This window comes from Neovison vison, chromosome 8 (genome assembly GCF_020171115.1).
Source record: "Neovison vison isolate M4711 chromosome 8, ASM_NN_V1, whole genome shotgun sequence".
NCBI lineage: Eukaryota > Metazoa > Chordata > Mammalia > Carnivora > Mustelidae > Neogale > Neogale vison.
In genome coordinates this window covers 65,894,780-65,915,052 of record NC_058098.1, presented here as the reverse complement: position 1 = coordinate 65,915,052, position 20,273 = coordinate 65,894,780, and the positions used below count along the sequence as shown (strand labels likewise).

Below are 20,273 nucleotides of genomic sequence, written 5' to 3'. Positions count from 1 at the left end.
GAGGACTGGGGCCTGCTGGGACCCCCACCTTTACGCTCCGTGTAAGACCAGGCTTCTTCAGACTCTGTGCATGGGTGAACATTTGGTCACTGCCCTGTCTTCCATGATGGGCCCTCCATGCTCTCTGGTCTTTTCTCCCTGGGATGGGTGTGATCTTGGCAGGGCCACTGATGGAATCAGCCCAAGGGGCCTGGCCTCAGCTTAAAATCCACCTTTGCTTTTATGTTGTATTTGCTTCCTGCCCCGCTTTTGGGGAGACCCCTCATCCCCGGTGGGACATGGTGGCGGCCACCGGACTGAGGATGGGGGCTAGGCTGTGGCCAGGCCATGGAGGCCCCTGGGTGCTATGAAGTGTGTCTTACAGGCAAAGCAGTGGGAGCAGATGGCCTGCGTGGGAGGCTGCAAGCGTGTGCCGTGGCTCCCCATGCTGGTGGTAAGTGCACCCTCCCGCTGTGAACTCCCACAGCACCCCAGAGGAGGCCCGGGTGGGGGTGGAGGGGTTGGGGAGCTCCTCAGCCTGCCTGCCTACTGGAGGCTGGTTTCTCGGCCTCTTCTGTGTCAGTCTGCCCAGCTGTGCAGTGCGAAGGACTCTGCTAGCAGCCCCTTCGCTGGGCTCTGCTGAGCATGCAGAACACTGAGCAAGACCCCCTTCAGATTAGACTGCTTGGTGGCTCCCTTTCTAGGGTTCCACGTAGAGAAAGGTCCTTAAATGCTTCTTTGTGTTGCAGTATACGCAACCCAACGCCTGTTGGTGAGCACCACGCCTGTGGCTCCACCGCCAGGAGGGACCCAGGCTTCTTGCAGAGAAGGGGCTGCATGTGACAGAAATCCACTGTTCCAGAGGCTCTGGGAAGAGGGCCGCCTCCTCCATGACCTTGGGGAGGGTGGAAGCAAGAGTTGGTGGGTGAAAGGAGTTTGGAACAGGCCTCGAAGATGAGATGGAGTTTTGATGGAGGGGTGAGGGGGACCCGCAGTGAGGTCAGCTGGCAGGAAGCAGGGTAGCCTGCCCAGTGTAGTGGCTGCTGTTAGAGGGACCCGAGCCCCAGGGGACCCCACCCAGGCTCCTTCCCCTGCAGCACCTGCTCAGGGTGCTCCCCTGAGGACGCGTGCGTGTCTCCAAGGAGGCACAGAGGCCGGAAAGACACCCTTTCTCATGGCAGGTGTCACTGCTGTGCTCGGCCAAAGCAGAGTACTCCAACTGCGGCGAGAACGAGTACTACAACCAGACCACGGGGCTGTGCCATGAGTGTCCGCAGTGTGGCCCGGGGGAGGAGCCCTACCTGGTAAGGCCCCTGCCAGCCACCCTGGGGCCCGGGCAGCTGTCCTCCGTCACATGGCGGATGTCACTGGCGCGTGTGTATGGCTCTATGTGTGGTCCCCAAGCTAAATCAGGCTGGTTGTCTATGGACCTCAGGCATCCCGATTAAAAGGTTTGAGCAGCAGTGAGCCCAGGAATGGCGCATCCCTGACGCAAAAGAGACACAGAGTGACAGAGTGACAGAGAAATCTGGCCATTGTGACAGATTTCTCAGGAGCTGTGTCCATTTATTTTAGAGGACAATCACTTGCCCTCTTGTACCACTTGATCCACTTGTACCTGGATCAGATGGGTTTCAGGGCGTCTGACAAGGAGGCATGACTGATGTCCCGCAGTAGCGGCACACTGACTCCTGAGCGCGGCATCTCCCTCTCCTGCGGTTGAGGCTCAGCTTGGTGTTCAGCCTAGAGAAAGGCCCCCAGCTTCAGCGTTCAGGGTTGTCACGGAGAGCTGAGAATGTCAGAAGCCATGGGCTGTGTCACTGGCAGGGAAAACCTGGCCTGAATCTATTCAGGGAATCTATTCAGCGACCCCGGGGAGCGCAGCAACGTCTGAAGCCCAGGAGCACTGGGGAAAGGAGCTCAGAGTTGGAGCACAGGGGGTTTGCAGTTAGGACAGGTCAGGAAACCAACGCCCAGCAAGAGAAGCTTCTGGAAGCAACCAGTGTGCCCGGCGTGCCTGGTATGCCAGTGCCCCCAGTCACAGCAGGTGTGGCTGGCATACTCACCTGTGTTCCTCTGTCCTGTTCCTTGGCCAGTCCTGCGGCTATGGCACCAAAGATGAGGACTATGGCTGCGTCCCCTGCCCAGCAGAGAAGTTCTCCAAAGGAGGCTACCAGATATGCAGGCGCCACAAGGACTGCGAGGGCTTCTTCCGGGCCACCGTGCTGACGCCGGGGGACATGGAGAATGATGCTGAATGCGGGCCGTGTCTCCCTGGGTAAGCATGGCCACTGCTAGGCCACTGCTAGGCCTCCTCCCAGGATGCGCCCTGCAGAAAGGCCTGAATGTCCCATTGGCGAGGCCCCAGGGAACATGAACACCTCTGACCACAGTGTAGTATCACTCCCACTGGCTGTACAGGGGGGCGGGTCCGTAGGGAGGGGGCACCTGTCTGGAGTCAGGAAGCATGGGGTCTGGGATGGCCAGTCCCGCCACCTAGAGAATGGGCAGCCCACCCAGGCTCAGCTTTTATGTCTCGTAAGTGGATGTTAGTCAGAATCACAATAATATCTTCCCAACAACCCAAATCAAACAAATATGTTAAATACCTTAAGATAACACATGTGGAATGCTTTGAAGAAAAGAAAATTAATAAACTGTATAATACACTGTATAAAACCAGTGTTTTTTGGTATTCTGGAAAAATCTGAGGGTAAAAGCTATTAATAGGAATATGTGAATTGTTTGGTAGCTATAGTTCCACCACAATTCTGTTATGTATCAAAAGTTTTTCCGAAAAAGCAAAATGAAAATGGAGCTAGCTTGAAAGAAAGATAAACTCTTCCTTCTGACAGGCAGGACACATTACCAAGTTACGCCTGGAAGAGGGAAGCACAGGCTTGACACCAAGGATCTACCAAGCCTCGGCTCTTGCTGCTTCCTCCCTCTAGTGGCCACACAGCACAGTGCTTGCAAGGGCTACAGATAAAAACAAAAACCGTGGCAATGGCTACAGTGTGGTAGTAGAGATGGTAGATGTGGTAGAGGTGGTGGTGGTGGTATCGATGATGAAGGTGGTGATGGTGGTGATAGAGGTGATGGTGGTGCTGGAGACAATGGTGATGATGGAAGCAGTGGAGGTGTTGATGGAGGTGGTGATGATGATAATAGAGGTAGTGATGATGGAGGTAGCGGTGGTGATGATGGAGGTGATGGTGGTGACGATGGAGGCAGTGGTGGTGATGATCAAGGTGGTGATGTGATAATAGAGGTGCTGATGATGGAGGCAGTGGTGATGATGATGGAGGTGGTGATAGTGGTGATGGGAGCAGTTGTAGTGATGATGGAGGTGGTGATGGTGGTGATGGAGGTGATGGTGGTGTTGGAGACTGGTGATGATGGAAACAGTGGAGGTGCTGATGATGGAAGTGGTGATGGTGATGATGGAGGTGGTGATGATGGAGGTGGTGATAGTGATGATAGAGGTGCTGATGATGGAGGTGATGGTGGTGATGATGGAGGTGATGTGGTGACAATGGAGGCGGCAGTGGTGATGATGGAGGTGATGGTGCTGATGATGGAGGTGGTGGTGGTGATGATGGAAGCAGTAGTAGTGATGATGGAGATGCTGATGATGGAGGCAGTGGTGGTGATGATGGCAGTGGTGATAATAGAAGTGGTGGTGGTCATGGTAGTAGTGGCATTTTGAATAGCACACTATACTTTTAAAAAACCCATTTTGTGCACCATATCTTTCCAGATCACTGTACTGAATTAAGAGAAGAAAGAATGTAAGAAGGATATATTCAAATAAGAACATGAGGCATTAGTCTGTAAGAAAAAGGAAATACGAAGAAGGCAGAAAGACCCACCAACCTAATAGATTGAAAGTGAATAACTCTTTAAAATGAGATCTTACAAATCTTAGTTCAGATTTGTTACAGAGAAGCATTGATTCCCATGGTTTCTTTCTGCTGGTGACCATCCCCCACCCCTACCCTCTCCAGTGTTCAATCTTCAGTTCAGAGCTTCCTCCAGAGCTACAGACCTGCATTTCCAGATATCTGCTTGACAACCCCATGTCAGTGTCCCTGACACAGCATGTGATTCAAACACATCGGTCAAATGAATAAAGAAAGCAGGGAACCTTGTTGTGGAGCCTTATTTTTCAATATGCAAAAAAAGCAGATAGCTATACCTAGGGAAGATATTAGATGGTTCTCTTAAAGAATATGATAAAAATAAAAGTTCTGTAGCTGAAAGTCTTTAATTTGGTTGTTGACGTTATTGCATTAGTGCAGGCTTCACCAAAAGGAACATGTTAAAAGAAGCAGAAACTAGGCATTCCCACCCAATGAATGGTACAAACATCCATTGAGAGACTCTGGTGCACAGGTGCTGTGCTTAAAAGAGAGAAATTCAGTGTGGTCTTCCCATTAAGTGGGTACTGAGAACCTGTGTGCTTCCTGAAACTTCATCATCACTAATTCTTATTGGTGCAGATGCATAATTCAGGAAAGAAAGGCAGAGTTTCATGGAGTAACTATAGGTATGCTAAGGAAAAGCGTGCACACATTGCCATGCTCACCTTGGAAAGCAAATAATCCTCTTTTTAAAATCCTCACTTATTTGAGAGCCCCCCAGTGTGAGGAGCTGATCTGACCATCACAGCCTAGCCTAACTGCTCCTGCATCTGCTTTAGTAAACCTGTGAGCTAAGAGCCTATCAGGTCAGCGCTTGTAAGGCCAAGAGGAAAGACATAGTTCCTCATTTCTGTGAGAGAGTGAGACAAGGAAATCAGTGACCCCAGCATCGTGCGGTGGATGCACATGGTGTTCTAGAAGTCCAGGAAGGACCCCTCCCTTCATGGTTAGGTAGGTGGGTCGGGAAGGGTCTCCGAAGACTTCTTAGGGTGACATTGGGATGGTGGAGTTGGTCAGGCTAAGAACTAGGACAGAGCTCTCCAAGAGATTCAGGGCAAAGCTCAAAGGGGCAAGCAAACTGGTGGGATGTGAAGATGAGGGTCCCTGTGGTGACATGGAAGGTGCAGCCATGGAGGTATGGAGAAACCAGTGAGGGGAGGTGGGGGCCAGAGAGAAAATGGCTCTGGAAAATGATGTGGAAGACACTAGGCATTAGCCTAGTCTTTAGCTCGATGCTGAAGCAGGCCACCATGCAGACTTTAAACTGGGATAGGACACGACTGGGCAGTACCTTGGAACAATCTTCTTGGCAGCAGCGAGGAAAAATGTGCCGCATAGGGAAGACATGGAGCCCAGAGGCATTGCGAGAACTGGGGCCAGATGGGAGCCTTGGAAGTCGGAGGGAGAGGAAAAATTTGAGAGTTCACTAGAAGATAGATAGCACAGATTGGAGTTGCAGAGCGAGGGCATGGGGGCTTCGGAGGAGGAGATCTTGAAGAGGAATCAGATGGCAGCCTTGGCCCACTGTGAGGACATTGATGGCATTTGCTGGGAGGTGGGATACAGGAGGATTAGGATTAGTGGAGAGAAGGGGGAGGGAAGATAAAGGATGCATATGTGCATTTGAGGTGGTTGTAGCCTCCAGACCAAGGTCTCTGACACATAGATGGATAAACAGGTATGAAGCTCAGGTCAGATCTGGAAGTCATCTCTGCATTAATGGTGTGGGAGCCACTGGTCCAGACAGGTTCCTCCAGTGAGGCAGCCTCACAGAGGGGGAGCATGGGTAGGTACTGAACAGAGGCTCATCCTCAACCTTGCCAGCTCTGACCCGGCCGCACAGCTGCAGCCCAAACCATGCATACATCCCACAGTGTTCTGGGAGATACAGCCATGATACTATTCCAGGTGATCTAAAAGGGGCAGCCATTATGAACTTGGAGCAGCCTGTTTCATCCTTACCTCGATCCACAGATACTTTCTCGCCAGAAAGCACAGCCCTGGGACCAGTGCAGGTGCCAGTGCTGTCACGAGAAGGGCTGTTCTGTGGCGGTGAATACAATTTCTTTGGCCCTCGTACACATCCCAGAAAGAGGATTGCCTGTGGTTGTGCGTGCCCTGCCTCTAGAAGGCTTCAAAAGATAACTGTGTAGAATTAGTGGGGAAGCTGACATCTATACTCTACTCTTAAATGGGTGTTCCTAGCTCCGAAGTCTTGAGTAACTCCCTCCCTCCTCCATAAGAAGAGCGACCCGCTTCTTCCACACCTGGTCTCGGCCCCCAGCACCCTCACAGAGTGGGTGAGGGCCACACAGAGTGGGTGAGGAGACACATCTGGACTTGCACAGCAGTGTGTCCTCACATTGCTCCACGGATGTGAAGGTGTAGCTCGTTTCCGGTTTGACCTTGTCACCCCCAGCCCCCGAGGCCACTGCCACAAAAGGCCCCTGCTGTACCTCTCGTCCCCCAGCCTCCTCCTACCGGCTCTGTGGAGTTCGGTGCATGTCAGCGGAGGGCCGCAGGGCCTCCCACCTCCTGGTACCTGCCCTAGGTCTAGGGAACAAGTAAAGCTCTCATGCCGTGTCACAGGGGAGGAGTAAAGGAGTTTTGGTAAGCTGGTGTTGGTGGCCCGGTGAAAGGCTGTTTTTATTCCTAGTCCGCATGCCTGCCGGGCTGCAGCGCAGGCCTCGTCAGAGCTGCCTTCCTAATGCCACAGGTTGCCTTGGCCCTGGCCCCCTTGTGGTTTGGCAGGCACGCTCTCCCTCTCCTTTGCCCTCTGTGCTGTGCACCACTGTGTGGCTGAGAGGCTGGCAGAACAATGAGCTTTCCTGTGGAGAAGGTTGCGTGGGAGGACCAGGAACAAAAACAGGAGAAGAGGAAGACAGCTAAGGCTGGATTTCGTAGCCTGCGTCTGCCCCCTACCTGGGCATCAGCTTACCCAGGCTGGCTATGGCCCATCTCACCTTCTGCTGGCCGGCTTCCACCTCATGTCTACTCCCTTCAGATGAGGCATTGTGGGGCAACTGGAGGACCAAGCAAGGACAAGGGTCTACATACCACATTGTGTGGGAAGACAGAGCATCCGATGGCTCAGTGGCATCCACAACAAGCTTAGGAAAGGAAGTCTTTGGAGGAAATCTATATATCTATTGACATGGAGGAAGTCAGTCCCTTCATAGAAGATTGTAGAGGTCCCATTTATCATTTTTTGAGATTTTATTTATTTATTTGAGAGAGAGAGAGAATGAGCAGGACAGGGGCAGAGGGAGAAGACGAAGCAGACTCCCCGCTGAGCAGGAAGCCCAACATGGGGCTCGAGCCAAGGACCCCGGGATCATTACCTGAGCCAAAGGCAACTGCTTAACTGAGCCACCCAGCTGCCCCTAAAAGCCCCATTTAAACTGGGTTTTATCTTCGTCTACTTACCTTAATCAACCTTTGAGGAAAAACACAAGAAAGAAAAAGAAAAGAAAAAAAAAACTAAGAAAAGTCTAAACATAGATGGAAGTATAGGAAATTAAGCCTCTACAAAAGGACGGGGGGACCCGATACTCTTTGTCAGGGCCACAGACCCTGAATGAACGCCCAGCTTCAAACTGTTGGGAATGGGTCGGAAGGAGGCCCCCAAACAATTATTCTACTCACCCGCGCAGCTAGGATGAGAGATTCAGGTGTAAGTTGCAGCAAGAGTTGCTGAGGCTCTTCCTGAAAAGGAAGCACTCACAGCACAGCAGACCATGCCACGAAGTGTGTGAGGTAGTCAACACCCCGACTCCGGCAGTGCGATCCCACAATGGCGGCCTGGAGCCGACTTACCTTTTTTTAAATGGATAGTCCCGGTATTTTGTTTCTTGGCCAAGTTATTTAATACGTCACACAGCTTGGTCCAGACACACGGTCAGGACGGGAGGCCTGCTGTTGAGAGGCCCCGTGGGAGTCAGGCAGAGCCACTTGGGAGCGAGAAGGAGCCCTGTGCTGACAAGGGGCAGCAGACTGGGCCCCCCAGCAAGGGTGGACCAAGGCCTCCCTGGAGCCCAAGGGGAGCTGTCCTGAGCCGGGTGTGCCCCGCCCACTGGGGGGCTGTGGCTCTTCATCTAAGACTGAGCTCAGCTCCTGGGGCTCAGAATTCTGAGGTTCTGGTTTTTAAAAAGGGAGGAAAGAGGCACAGAACTCCCTCAGGGCTCTTGTCAGTCTGTGAACTTTGAACTTCCATGGAGAAGAATTTTGTCTCATTCATTTATTTTTCCAACCGATGTTGGCCTGAAACTGTCCCTCCTCAGTACCCAGCACAGAGGCCAGGAGGACAGCGATGAATGAGTCTGGCCCTGAGGGACACCCTGGTCAGGCACGGAGACAGTCCTGACCTGGCAGCAGACCGTGCTGGAGGTGGGGGGATGTGGCTCAGGGTCCCCCAGTGCCATCACTGGGTCTGGATGTCAGACATCTGGCAGCTGACCTGGAGCCTGTCACCCTTGTGAGGCCACACACAGACAGAGGCCGCCTCCTAGGAGCAGATGCGCCAAAGCCCCATGGTTGCTTCCTGCGTCCCAGGCCCAGATGGCTTCTGGAGGGTGGCAGCATGTGTGTTTGAGAGAGGCTTTTTCCAGAAGGCTTAACTGGAAAACTGGCTGTTGTGGCTTCTCTGAGGGGTGTTTTGAGATTGGTTAATTAATGTTTACAAGATACACAGGGATCTGAGGATAAAAGGCCCTGAGGAAGGGCAGGCAATTATGACCATAATGTTATTGGTAATGGTCCAGCTTATGGCGGCTGGAGTCCAAAGACAGCCCCCCGTCCTGCACCCCTGTCACGCTGACACCTCCCCCACCATCAGCGGGGGCCTGAGCGTGCACGGCTAGTAAAAAAGAGATTAAAAACCAACCATGGAAAAATCCAGTAGTGCAGAGGGATTTTTCATCTCTTGAATTGTAATGAGGGAAAACTTTGGCACCAGCTCATGTTACTTAATCGACCTCTCATGATGTGATAAATGGCTCCATGATCATCGCCGAATGTGTGTTTATGGAAAGCAGGCACGCGCCAAGAGAAGTGCCAAAGTCTGAGGGTGGAAAGGAGCCAGAGCTGTGAGCGCCGGAAGCGAGGATGGCTGGGTCGACAGGGTCGCAGGTCCCATAGGGAGCTCTGACCCAGGGTGCAGAGCCCGGCAGGGAGGGCATCCTGAGGGTGAGCACAGTCACTGCAGCTGCCACATTGATGCCACATCTTTCGAGTTTCCCAGTGTCAACGGCGGGAAAGGACTTCACTGTCTTACTGTAATGATTTGTCCTCTTCCTTCCTTTCCTTCCTTCCTTCACACCTCCAGCCCCGGTGTGAGCGCTTGCCCTCAGGCAAAGGAATGTCAGTCATGACCTGGTTGTAAGCCAGGCCACTCCGAAGGCCTTCTGTGCTGACCTCTCTAGATGCTGCTGCTGTCCTTCTGTCCACTGCGGGCCCCTTCTGTCCAAACTCAGCAGGCCTGCAGGAGGTCGGGAAAGTGCCCGTGTCTGAGGGGCTCAGAGATGCATTCACCAGTAATCCCACCAGGCTAAAGGCTGTGAGATGGGCACTTGCTGGATTGGGGGTCCTCCTCCTACAGGGGGTCCTGGCTCGCTGTCTGGGACACCCAGAGAGCTAATTGGGGTCTACTGGCAGATACCCCAGTGACCAACGGTGGGGACAGGATGATCACTCACACTCTGAGCAAATCCATCAGTGAAAAGAACCAAACAGGAGAGGAGATGGAAAGGCCCAACATGGCCCAATATTGGAAAAAGAATGTTCCATTACAAGTCATACCGAAAACTCCTGAGGAAACTCAGTGGTAAAAATGGGCTGCTGGCTCTGCTGGCTCCTGATTCCCATGGTATATGTCTCATTTCTGACTTTGGTGAGGCTAGGATCATGCCTGAATCATGGGCATGCCAAGTGGTCAGTGATTGCCTATAGTGACACCAGGCTCAGCTGTCTGCTTTGTCTTGTCTCTCCCTTCCTGCAGCTACTACATGTTGGAAAACAGACCCAGGAACATCTATGGCATGGTCTGCTACTCCTGCCTCTTGGCACCCCCCAACACCAAGGAATGTGAGTGCTTTTATCCTGCCATCAGAACTGTACTGCTTCTACACTGTATCTCTCATTACCCGGGGAGGGAGAAGAAAACCAGTCCCAGCACCTGGACAGATGAACTACAGTGAGGGCAAGACCAGAAATGCTCCGTGAACTGGTCAGCCGGGCGCAGGTCCCTGCAGGGAGGTTTGCTATAGCATGAGACTTAGGTCAGTCGGTCACCTGCCACCTGGAACGAGTTTTCTCATCTGCGACGCGGGGACACAAAAATCTGAACCCCCCCTCTCATGCAATTATTGGAAAAACCAATGAGATCACAGTTGCTGAGCTGTTTTGCCACGTCCTACAAAGCACTAGATGATCCTAAGCTCTCATACATGTATTTTCAAAGCAGGTAAGGCCAAGGGAAAGGTGAGGAGTGGTCACAGTGAATGAACCGGATTCCACGAAGCCCACGTGAGCAGTGAGGCTCACAAGTTCTGAGGCCAGCTGTGGGCTGGTGCTTTCCTGTTTTCCTTCTAGTTAGTCCTCACTGCATGTCTCTGTGAGGAAGGGAGCTCTGCTCCAGAGAATGTAGTGTGTGGCCGCTTGGAGCTGTGATCTGGAGAGACACCATGGAGGTGGGTGGGTGGACCGCTGTCCCTGGCCGCAGGAGCCCTTCCTTGCTCTCCTCCAGCCCCACCCTCACTGCCAGGGGTGCACCCCCTCTTTCCTAGGTTGCTTCAGCAGATGCCCCGGCAGTCATGGATTTGTATGCCTTTAAAGTGGAGCTTTATACCCAGCCACGTGCTCATTAATTCACAAATTAGAGGAGGCCCAAGGGCTCCAGGCTGCCAGCAGATCCTGTGTTGAAGTCAGCTGCCACACCACGGTCTCCTGCTAAGGAATCCTGACCAATTCAATACCAGATAGTTCTGGGATGAATGGAGCCCTCACCAAGATGTCAGGCACTGCCCACCCATGTTGAAAAGGCCCTTGGTCTGTGGAACCTGGAACACAGCTCACACGCGGGGTTTGTCCCTATGCGAGACTTCCATAACCACCTGGCCAGCTGGAAGGTCACCTCCCTCCTCACGCCATCTGACAGTGGGGTCCATCACATAGAGAGAGAGCTAAGCCCCTGAGCCCTGGACACTTCGAGAAGGAGTGCATCCCTGCCCTAACTTCACCCTTGAATTGCATAACTGAAAACCAGCTCCCAGTAAGGCCTCACAGCAGGTTTGTAGCAATCATCCCCGAAAGGGGCCAGCAAAACCACTGAAACCTAGAGTCAGGGTGCAACCAACCAGACCTCTGTGTGTCCGTGTGGGATATGGGGAGAGGCAATGGGCTAGGTCTTGACAGGTGACTTGGTGCACAGAGCCCCATCTGGGTCAGGGCCTCAAGTGTGGACATGAGGGTTATCCTCTCCAGCTCTGGGCTCTGCACCCCTCTGTCCCATCCTCAGTCCAGGGACCTTTTGACCCCAAACTCTTGCTCAGGAGCAGCAGATGGAACCAGAAAATCTGGTTTTCCATGAAAACCCTGGGACTCAAACTCCCAGGCCTGCCCCTGACAAGGTCACCCCAGGAAAACCAGGAACTCAGGGAAACCTCATGCATCAGACCCTGATGTCGTCAGCTGGCTGCCCGAGCCCCACCAGGCACTGTCCTTCTTGAGCCTGCAGTCAGTGGCCAAGAGCGCCTTGGCCTCCAACCTGAGACACTTCCCCTGGTTTTGATGTGATGTCCCTGGGCCCTTGCTGCACGAAGCTACGTTGAGTCAGTGAGTACTGGACTGTGCAAACCCGTGGTCAGAGAAGCTAGCACAGACCTGGGGAAAGCGTGCACTGCGTGTATTACGTCTGGAGCAGCCAGGGACAATGGGCAGCTCCCAAGAAGACACCTGTGCAGGGGGACCACCGGGTGCCCTGGTCGGGAGCTCCTCAGCACAGCACCTGCTGCCAAGTGCTGCTTCCTGGAACGCTGCTCCTCTCTTTCTCTGTGTGGCAAGTGCTCTCCCATCTTGGAGTAAGAGCAGGTTCAGCACGTGGCTCTGTGAAGTGTCAGGCCATGGGGCCATTGGTTACGAACTTTGAGCCTGTGGTCATAACTGATGGAAACAGAAGTTATTGGAAGTTGCTCCAGAGCCTGGTACTCAGGGGACTCTAAAACACCTTGCAAGCCACAATCCCTCTGTGTCTGTGTCTGTGTCTCCTGGACCATTGAGAAAATACCAATAGGGCTGACACAGCCACGCCCCAAATGCTTAGAGTATTGATACCACAAAGCACGTGTACATGAGGACTCTTCTCTAAACCACCAGAGCCCAACAGGAAGGCCCCCAGATGCCTGGGGCACCCCCAGAGTGCTGAAGAGCCTTGAGAGAAAGGCTTCCCCATCTCCCTTGCTTGTGACTTGCCCATCAGGAGAGCGTAGGGCTTCCTTCCACACACTGCAGTGACCACAGCCACTTCCATCACACCGCTGTGTGTCCTGGCAAATCAGCACCAGATGGAAGAGAGAGAAGAAGCCCTCCGGTTATTTTTCAGTGAAGTCGAAGAGCGATATCCCCTTGGTGAAACAGCACTCTCTGGCTTTCTTTCTTTCCTGAGAAATGAAGTCATGAGAACTCATGCCAGAAAGCTGGCATGGAAGGGATCCGTGTTAGCAAGGAAGAGATGGTGTGCTTTCAGATTTGGATTTCGTAGTTCTTGGGAAAGTTACTTAATTTTGTGCCTCAGTTTCCCCATCCTGGGATGGCACATCACCTGCTGCCACAGTGCCACACATGGCACTTAGGGAGCAGGGGGCAGGTCCCCAGCCCGGTGGGTGAGCATGGCTCCAGCCCAGGCCTCCCAGGCCCCCTCAGGCCACACATCCTGTCCTCCATCTTCTCTCCTGGGACCCCACTGGCAGAAGCCCTCCCTCACAGAGTGTTGTAGGGACCAGCATGGCAGTTCACTCGTCCCATCGTCATCATTTTTATGACCACTCCTCTTCATTTTTATTTTGACACCAAGCCCTGTGCCAGGCCCAAGATGGACTCATCTTTTGGAAAAGTCTGCTCAGGAAAGCAGATGCCATCGTGCGATGCCCAACAGCAATGCCACTCAAATGTGAAGCCTTCATGTCCCCAAAGACCAGCAGCCAGCTGTTTCTAACACACTGTTTCTCCAACTTGAGTGCATACACCTGTCACCAGGGTCCTGTTAAAAAAAAAAAAAAAAAAAAGATCCTGACGCACCAGGTCTGGGGTGGATTCCCAGGCTGCATTTCCAGCAAACTGCAGGGAAATCTCACTTGGAGCAGCCAGGTTCCAACAGCTCTGCCCATTGTTCCAGGATCCGCCACTGGGGGGCGCTAGGCCGACGCAGCAGCCGGGGGACACCCTCGCCAACGACTCTTAAGAATCAATAAATCACTCCTGAATATCCAGCCTGCTTGCCCCATGCAGAGAATCCCAGCAGTTTTTAAGACGTACAACATATTTATAAATTGTGTGGATTAACAAACCTCAAAGGCCCCGTAAATCCTGTCATCGCACTGAATGCAAGCATTACTGCGTTAAGCCACATGCTTATAGCTCTCAAAGTCCTCTTGAGGAAGGTGGATGAACACTGCCCGGGGCCCCAGCTCCTGCACCGACTGTCCCAAGTCAGTGCTGGCCCGAGGACACCAGTGAGCCGGGTGGTGTCAGGCCCCACTGACTTTCGTTTTAAGGTAGCCTGCTGTGGAAATCCATGCTGATTTTCCGGGACCACAGTTTCCATCAACCCTCCCTTACTCCTCTCCTGAAGGATCTTCCCTCTGCTTGCTCAAAGCTAGGCTCCAGTGGGAGCATTATGCAGGGAAAGATGGATCGGGAGTGGACCACCCAGGGGAAACAACAACTGAAGAACACTTCCATCTAATGCTCTGTTCCAAGGAGACCAAATGAACCCAAAACACAGAGTACATATCCGAGTGCAGGGGGAGGGGAATGCCCAGACACCAAATACTCATTAGACCAGAGCGGGGGAACTTGCCATGCAGGGACCTGGTGGCTGTGGCGTGCTGTCCTGGAGGCACCTGCCCAGAGAGATAGACCTCTGTCTTCCCACCCATCCTCCCCCTCCCTCTGAGATGTGCTCAGAACAGAACGTTCTCCTGGTCGGCTCAGGGATCATGGAACAGCCGCGCACACCCCACCCAGCACCTGCAGCCCAGGGCTGTTCAGTTGACCCTGGCTGGAGCTCAATTAGGGGAACGTCTAGTACACCTGTGGACGTGCTCTGGCCTGTATGCGGTGTTTGCTGCCATGGGAGCAGCCCTGCCAGCCGGCGCAAAGGCATCTCTCGAAGTCTGCGTGCAGCCCGGCTGTTCTCATTGTTCCTCCCTGGACCACAGGCCTGGGCACATGTGTGTCCCCAAGCCCAGCCCCTGTCACCCAGCCTTGGCCAGCAAGCCCTGGCAGAAAGGGACAAGAAGAGACAAAGATGACAAATCCACAAACAGAGCCCACGGGTATTTTTTTTTCCCCTGAGGAATAGCTTAAGCTCCCTTGAGTCCCTTACCAAACCGATAGATTAGCTTTGTTTTTCAGTGTCATGTTTTCTTTTAAAAAGGAAAGCAGGTTCTGCTTGAAGCCATGCCCCATGTCGCTTCTAGCACTTGACTGGATGCCATTGAAACCTCCCGTCCCACACTGGAGGGGAGCCTCGTGGTCTGCACTGAGAGCTGTCATGACTTTAGGGATTGGGGGGCAGGAGAAAGCTTTGATCTGTTTTCCAGAAAGGCAAAGGAACATCTCTAAGCTCTGGACACCAGCAAGGCCCCTCCCAGGGAACCGCAGGCACAGGAAGGCCCAGTAGAGGAAGCAGAATAGCCCCTTCCAACTGTCATCAACAGCGTTCCTGCTTCAGACACCCTCCCACTCCCATGTCCCATAGTCCTGCTTCCCATTGCCTCAGAGGGCAGCCACTAAAGGAAGAAGTGGTGTGGCCATGGGCCTGAGAGCTGGTGGGGGGCCTGGGCTAGGATGGGCGGCCTCTGTTCTGAGCAGGTCAGCTCTGCAGTCTGCGTTCATTCAAGGGCTGCCCGTGCTGGTGAGCACTCGGGTCCCGCAGGCAGGCCTGCTGCTTCCAAACCCCTTGCACCCCTCAGCATGCCTCTCTGATGGTGGGAGGGCTAAGAAGTGAGCCCAGAGACCAGTAGTTGAGAAAGAAGGAAAGAAGCAGGAGCCACAGAACTCGTGGTGCCCTGCAGAAGGCAGAGGCCACCCCGTTCACTGTGCAGCGGTCTGTGCCCGCCAGCATCTACACCTGAGGCAGCCCCGCCGGAAGAGAGACCCGGTGAAGGACACAAGGCCAGGAGCTCCAGATAAGCTGGGTCCCTGGGCTCCAGAAGCAGCAAATCCCCAGAGAGGAGACGCCTCTGCTCTTAAACTGTTTGGTCACAAGTCTTTAAAAAAAATGAATCACAGGAAAATCCTAAAGGAAAACATACCAAATGATAACCTCAGGTAGTAATGCTGTCAGTGATTCCTATTTTCTCCTGAGTTTTAATGATGACACATATTACTTTTATAACTAGAAAGGGGATTAAAAATACACTCCTGTTTTACATAGCTGAAGAAATTTCTCAAGTATTATTTTCCTCCTACCCTTTTGTATATATACGGAATTTTCTCATCTCTGTAGATGGCATATATTTTACTTTCATTCATAGAAAAGTGAAGTTGGTGAGACACCATTGTTTAGTCTTAGCAGATTTACTTATGTGTCTTCTTCCTGAAGAATAACCCTTGGGAGGTCAAAGTGCTCATTAAGGATTATGAAACACGTTAAGAAATGAAAACGTTCCCTGTCCACCAACCCCGCTGCAACACCCATGTAATCTAGAATTCTAGGTCTCCCGGATCTGCGGCCACACCTTGCTTTCTGTCCTCGAAGGTGGGGTCTGTCCAGGTCATCCTAGGGAACACGCAGTGACTGGGTTCCCCTTGCAGGTGCAGGCGCCAGCCCCGGAGTCTCGGCCAACTTCCCCAGCACCTCCGGCAGCAGCACCCTGTCTCCTTTCCAGCATGCCCACAAAGGTACGGATAGTGCTTCTTCAGGTAGCCAGCTGCAAATAAGGGGCTAGGATGACGCAAAGTGGGAACCTGCAACGGCAGTGGGGCTCCTCGGTGCCCCCAGGAGTGAGAAGTCGGTCAAGATCTCTGCAAGGACGGGAATCCATCTCTCCGTGGGCGCCCTGGGCCCCGTAGAACACACTGGCAAGAAAGGCACACCTAGAGGGGCGGGGTGGCGCTCTAGGGACAGGTGCCTGGGCGGCAAAGAATGAGCTTCCTGGCCGTGGCTGGGCCAGATGGCAGCAGCCATTCTGTTGCTGGCTTTCAGATCAACCTGCAGAGCCCAGCACTTGCATATGCATTACCAAGAACTACATTTTGCTCTCCAGTCCCTTAGGGATGGAAAGGCTTTGAGGAGGGAGGAGAGAGGAGAGGGAGGAGGCCCCTGAGGCTGGTCCCTCCCGCTCTCTCACGCTGCTCCTTCCTACCACCTGGCAGTTTCGGTGCCGTCCATTATTTAAGCCTGTTTAAGGCCCCGGTCTCCGTGAGGTTCGCCCACCCGAACCTGGCCCTCCTGCACATTCGCAGAGCATCAGAGCAAGAAGACTTGGCCAGGATATAGGAGTCTTACTTCCACCAGGCCCCCGGTTGGGGGCAGGGAACAGCACACAACACAGCGAATATTAAATCATTTATAGCATCCATTCCTGGGGTCCAAACAGTGAATTCTTGCAGGCACACCCCGCCCGGGAGGACAGGCACGGAAACCAGCAGCGCCGGGCCTATGAGCCCTGGCACCTCTTTACAAAACTGTCGCTGCCTCCTTCAGGGGGTCCCTGGTGCTTTAGATCTTGTCCCTTCCCTGTGGAAATGTTGGGTCACCTGGGTCCTGCCTCATGAGGACCAGAATCCTGTTTATTTCAGAGAATGAGTGTCAGGGCATTGCACATGTTGACAGCAGGGATTATGGGGGAAACAAATGAGAGCCCCCTGGGGAAGGGCACCCAGTGGTGGGGGTGACAGAACAGGGGAAGAGCTGCGGCAGCGCCTGCCCCACCTTTGCCCTGGGAGGCTGATTATTGACGCTTAGGCTGAAATTGCATGAGACACAGGACAGCATCAAGCCAAGGTTCGAATCTCTGGCCCTCAGAGGCGACTTCTGCTTGGATGGGACTGTCTTCAGGACACGTGCTCGTGGGCTGCTTCCTCTCTACATCCCAACCCACCCGGGCTCCCAAAGTAGTAGCACCAAGAGTAAGCACCTCAGGAACAACCGAGCAAACCCGAAGCCTGGCGTTCCAGATGCGTCATCATCAGCCTCAGTTAAGACCAGCCAGGGTTCCGGAAACGGTAGCCAAGGCAAACCTGAGGCTGAGCAAGCATTTGGGATTCTCAGGGTCTCCCAGACGCGTCCCCTGCCTTAGGCACTGCAGTCTTCTTGGAGGGCGGACTCTGCAGGCCTCAGGGGCTCCTGTAGGGAGTCCTGAGCTCTGTGTTGCCCTCTCTCCCTGCCTCCAGCAGAGCTCTCCGGCCAAGGGCACCTGGCCACCGCCCTGATCATTGCCATGTCCACCATCTTCATCATGGCCATAGCCATTGTGCTCATCATCATGTTCTACATCATGAAGACGAAGCCTTCTGCTCCAGGTGATTGGTCCCCGATGCCCCCACTCCCTCCCCGCACACCCTTGCTCTCTGACGGTTCTGCCAGCTTACCCAGTCCACAAGCCAGACTCCTCACACCTTCCCTTTCTCCAACCAGCCTGCTGCACCAGCCACCCAGTGAAGAGCGTGGAAGCCCAAGTGAGCAAGGAAGAGGAGAAGAAAGAGGCCCAAGGTCTGCAAACCGAACCTCCAAAGCACGGGTGTCCATCTAGGGTGGAGGTTGTGTGCCCCCCTTCCACCCCCCAGAGAAGCCTGGCCTCCCAGCTGCTGGCACTCTCATGCCACCTAGAACACGGGTACAGGGAGAGGCGTCGGGGCACCCACGTCACACTTAGCCCTGGGGGTGGTGTGGCTTAGTCACTGGGAAGGCCTGCTAAGGAGGAAGTGAAGGGGAGCGGGGACGGATGAGCTCAGAGCCAGGGGCTGACTCCAGTTCCCACCTCCACCCCCCAATCTTCTCATTTGCCTGCAGACAGTGTGGTGATTTTCTCCGAGAAGGACGAATTTGAGAAGCTGACGACAGCTCCAGTAAAGACTGCCAAGAGGTAAGTCAAGCCAAAGCAGCCCCTCCTCATGGGTTGGGGCAGCCTCCACTCCCAGGTCAGGTCAGGGATCCTCCTGGGGTCCTGAGCTTAAAGGGGAGTAGGCATGCCAGATGGGGAGCATCCCAAGAAGCCTGGCCACTGGCCTGGAGGCTCCAGAGGGAGCAGGGCCCTGGGACCAGCAAGGCAGGAGATTGCCAGTCCTTAGGGCCACCTCGACCTACAGCAGGGGCCAGGCAGTGTGAGGGGTAGTTGGTCAACACCTTGCTTCAGGGCCAGCTGCCTGCCGCCCCCCGCTCTGGCCTTCCTTTTCAACACCCACTTTCTGTGTGCTGACCCAAAGCTAGAGAGTGCCCCCTTCTTCTCCAGCAGCCCACCATGGCCAACAGCAACACTGGGGTCACTAGTGCTAAAGCCAGAACTGGTGTCCCTAAGCCCCGAACAGCGCTGGTGATGATGATGGCTAATGGACATCCGGGACTGGTTGCCCACTGGGCGCCATGCTAAGTCTGGGAGCGCCCCACGTGCAAGGTCTTCTTATTACCCTGATCTGTGGGAAGCTGAAGTTTAGAAGCTGTCAAGTTTCTGAGGACATCCAGGAGCAGCAGGGCCGGGGGACCAGTCCAGACCGTCTGGCCCCACAGCCCATATTGTGCACACTCCAGACCAACCACTAACACTTGTGAAGTAAGGCCTCTTAAGGAAGAACTGGGACACGTGAGATTTTTTCCATATTTACCACACATTAGGATGTAGAATCAGCGCTGGCTTTAATATCCAGGGTAGAGGAAAATAACTTTTCCTTTGCCCCCTTAGATGGTCATTTGGACTCCGTCCTGCTTAGGTTCCACAAATCCACCCCATGGTGTTGGTCCCCTGTCTCACCTCTCGCCCAGAGGCCATGCGGGGCCCCAAACTAATTACAGAAAGCGCTGTCTCCTGGCCTGGCCTCTGGCCTGGAACCTTCCTGAGGTGGGTGGACTCCTGCAAAGCCTTTCGTTTGTAGGAGGGGTCCTGAATCCAGGGTTCGTGAAGAGCTTTGGCATTCACTGAGCACTTCCAAAGTTGTTACCACATTTAGAAAACTCCAGCATCTCTCAAGACCCCTGACGCAAGGGCAGGACGCAGACTTAAATCATGAAATCTGGGCATGCTGGCAAAGAAAAGAAAAAGAAAAAGAAAGTGTGGATCCCCCTGGGCAATCCCGTAGGTGGGGTCACTTCCTGTGAGTGTTTCTGTTCCCACCGACTCCGTTTCCGAGCCCCAGGCTGGGCCAGGCTGGACCAGGCTGGGCCGGACTGCAGGGGATGGCTCTGCAGTGTGCCTCCGCGGGACGAGGCTCCCCTCCACCCTCCCGTCTGTCCAGCCTCGTGTTGTGGCAGCCTCTCCCCTTCTGGGTTCCAGCCTTTGCTCATTCTCAAAAGTAGGAGAGAAGAGTACCCAAAGGGCAGGGATGTATCCCTAGGTCTTAAGTGTCGTCTAAGGACTGGGGAAAAGGGGGACTTGGAAGAACGTTTGGAAAAATAATACTTGTTTCATATGTAAATATCAAATAAAAATGAAAACAGGACAGTCACTCTGTAAAAGACAAGGCACAGAGATCCTGTCCTCTCTGTTTGCTCTCGGGCCTTAGCGGAAGGACCTGGGGCTGTCAGTAGTCTCTGGGGACAACTGTGCTTTTGTTCCTAGCCTGCTGTCGGGTGGGGACAGCGGCAGGCCTGCCAACTCCCAGAGAGCCCTGAACTTACTGGGCCTCACCTGCATCCCCCTCTAGGGTTGCATTTGACTGTGGGCTTCATTACCGTAACCCTGTGGCTAGAAAAGAAGAATTCTTCGTAATTTGTCAGCCAGACCACAGGAAGCAAACAGGATGCCTTAAAAAAAGAATGTTGTTTTTCAGATATTTGGAATGATTTTGAGAGCTTCAGCTCCAACCCACATGTGCCTAGGGCTGTGGACGGTGGACCGTGGTGGAACGTGGGCCCACCTGGCTTCCTGGGGGAGCTCCTAAGGCCCCTGTCGCAGCTTGCTGTGACCCCACCCACAGTGCACATGTTTCAGCAGGTCA

At 53.7% G+C, this 20,273-nt stretch overlaps 1 protein-coding gene across 1 annotated transcript in view; it reads left to right on the top strand.

Annotated features, from left to right (window-relative positions):
• The first annotated feature begins 346 nt into the window (after positions 1-346).
• EDAR (ectodysplasin A receptor) overlaps positions 347-20,273 on the top strand; it is a 29,982-nt gene continuing 10,055 nt past the window's right edge. Inside the window, exons 1-8 of the mRNA XM_044262436.1 lie at positions 347-433; positions 1,161-1,283; positions 2,076-2,257; positions 9,898-9,983; positions 15,936-16,022; positions 17,520-17,645; positions 17,761-17,835; positions 18,136-18,208. Coding sequence (XP_044118371.1) covers positions 347-433; positions 1,161-1,283; positions 2,076-2,257; positions 9,898-9,983; positions 15,936-16,022; positions 17,520-17,645; positions 17,761-17,835; positions 18,136-18,208 — 839 coding nt within the window. The remainder of the gene's footprint in view (positions 434-1,160; positions 1,284-2,075; positions 2,258-9,897; positions 9,984-15,935; positions 16,023-17,519; positions 17,646-17,760; positions 17,836-18,135; positions 18,209-20,273) is intronic.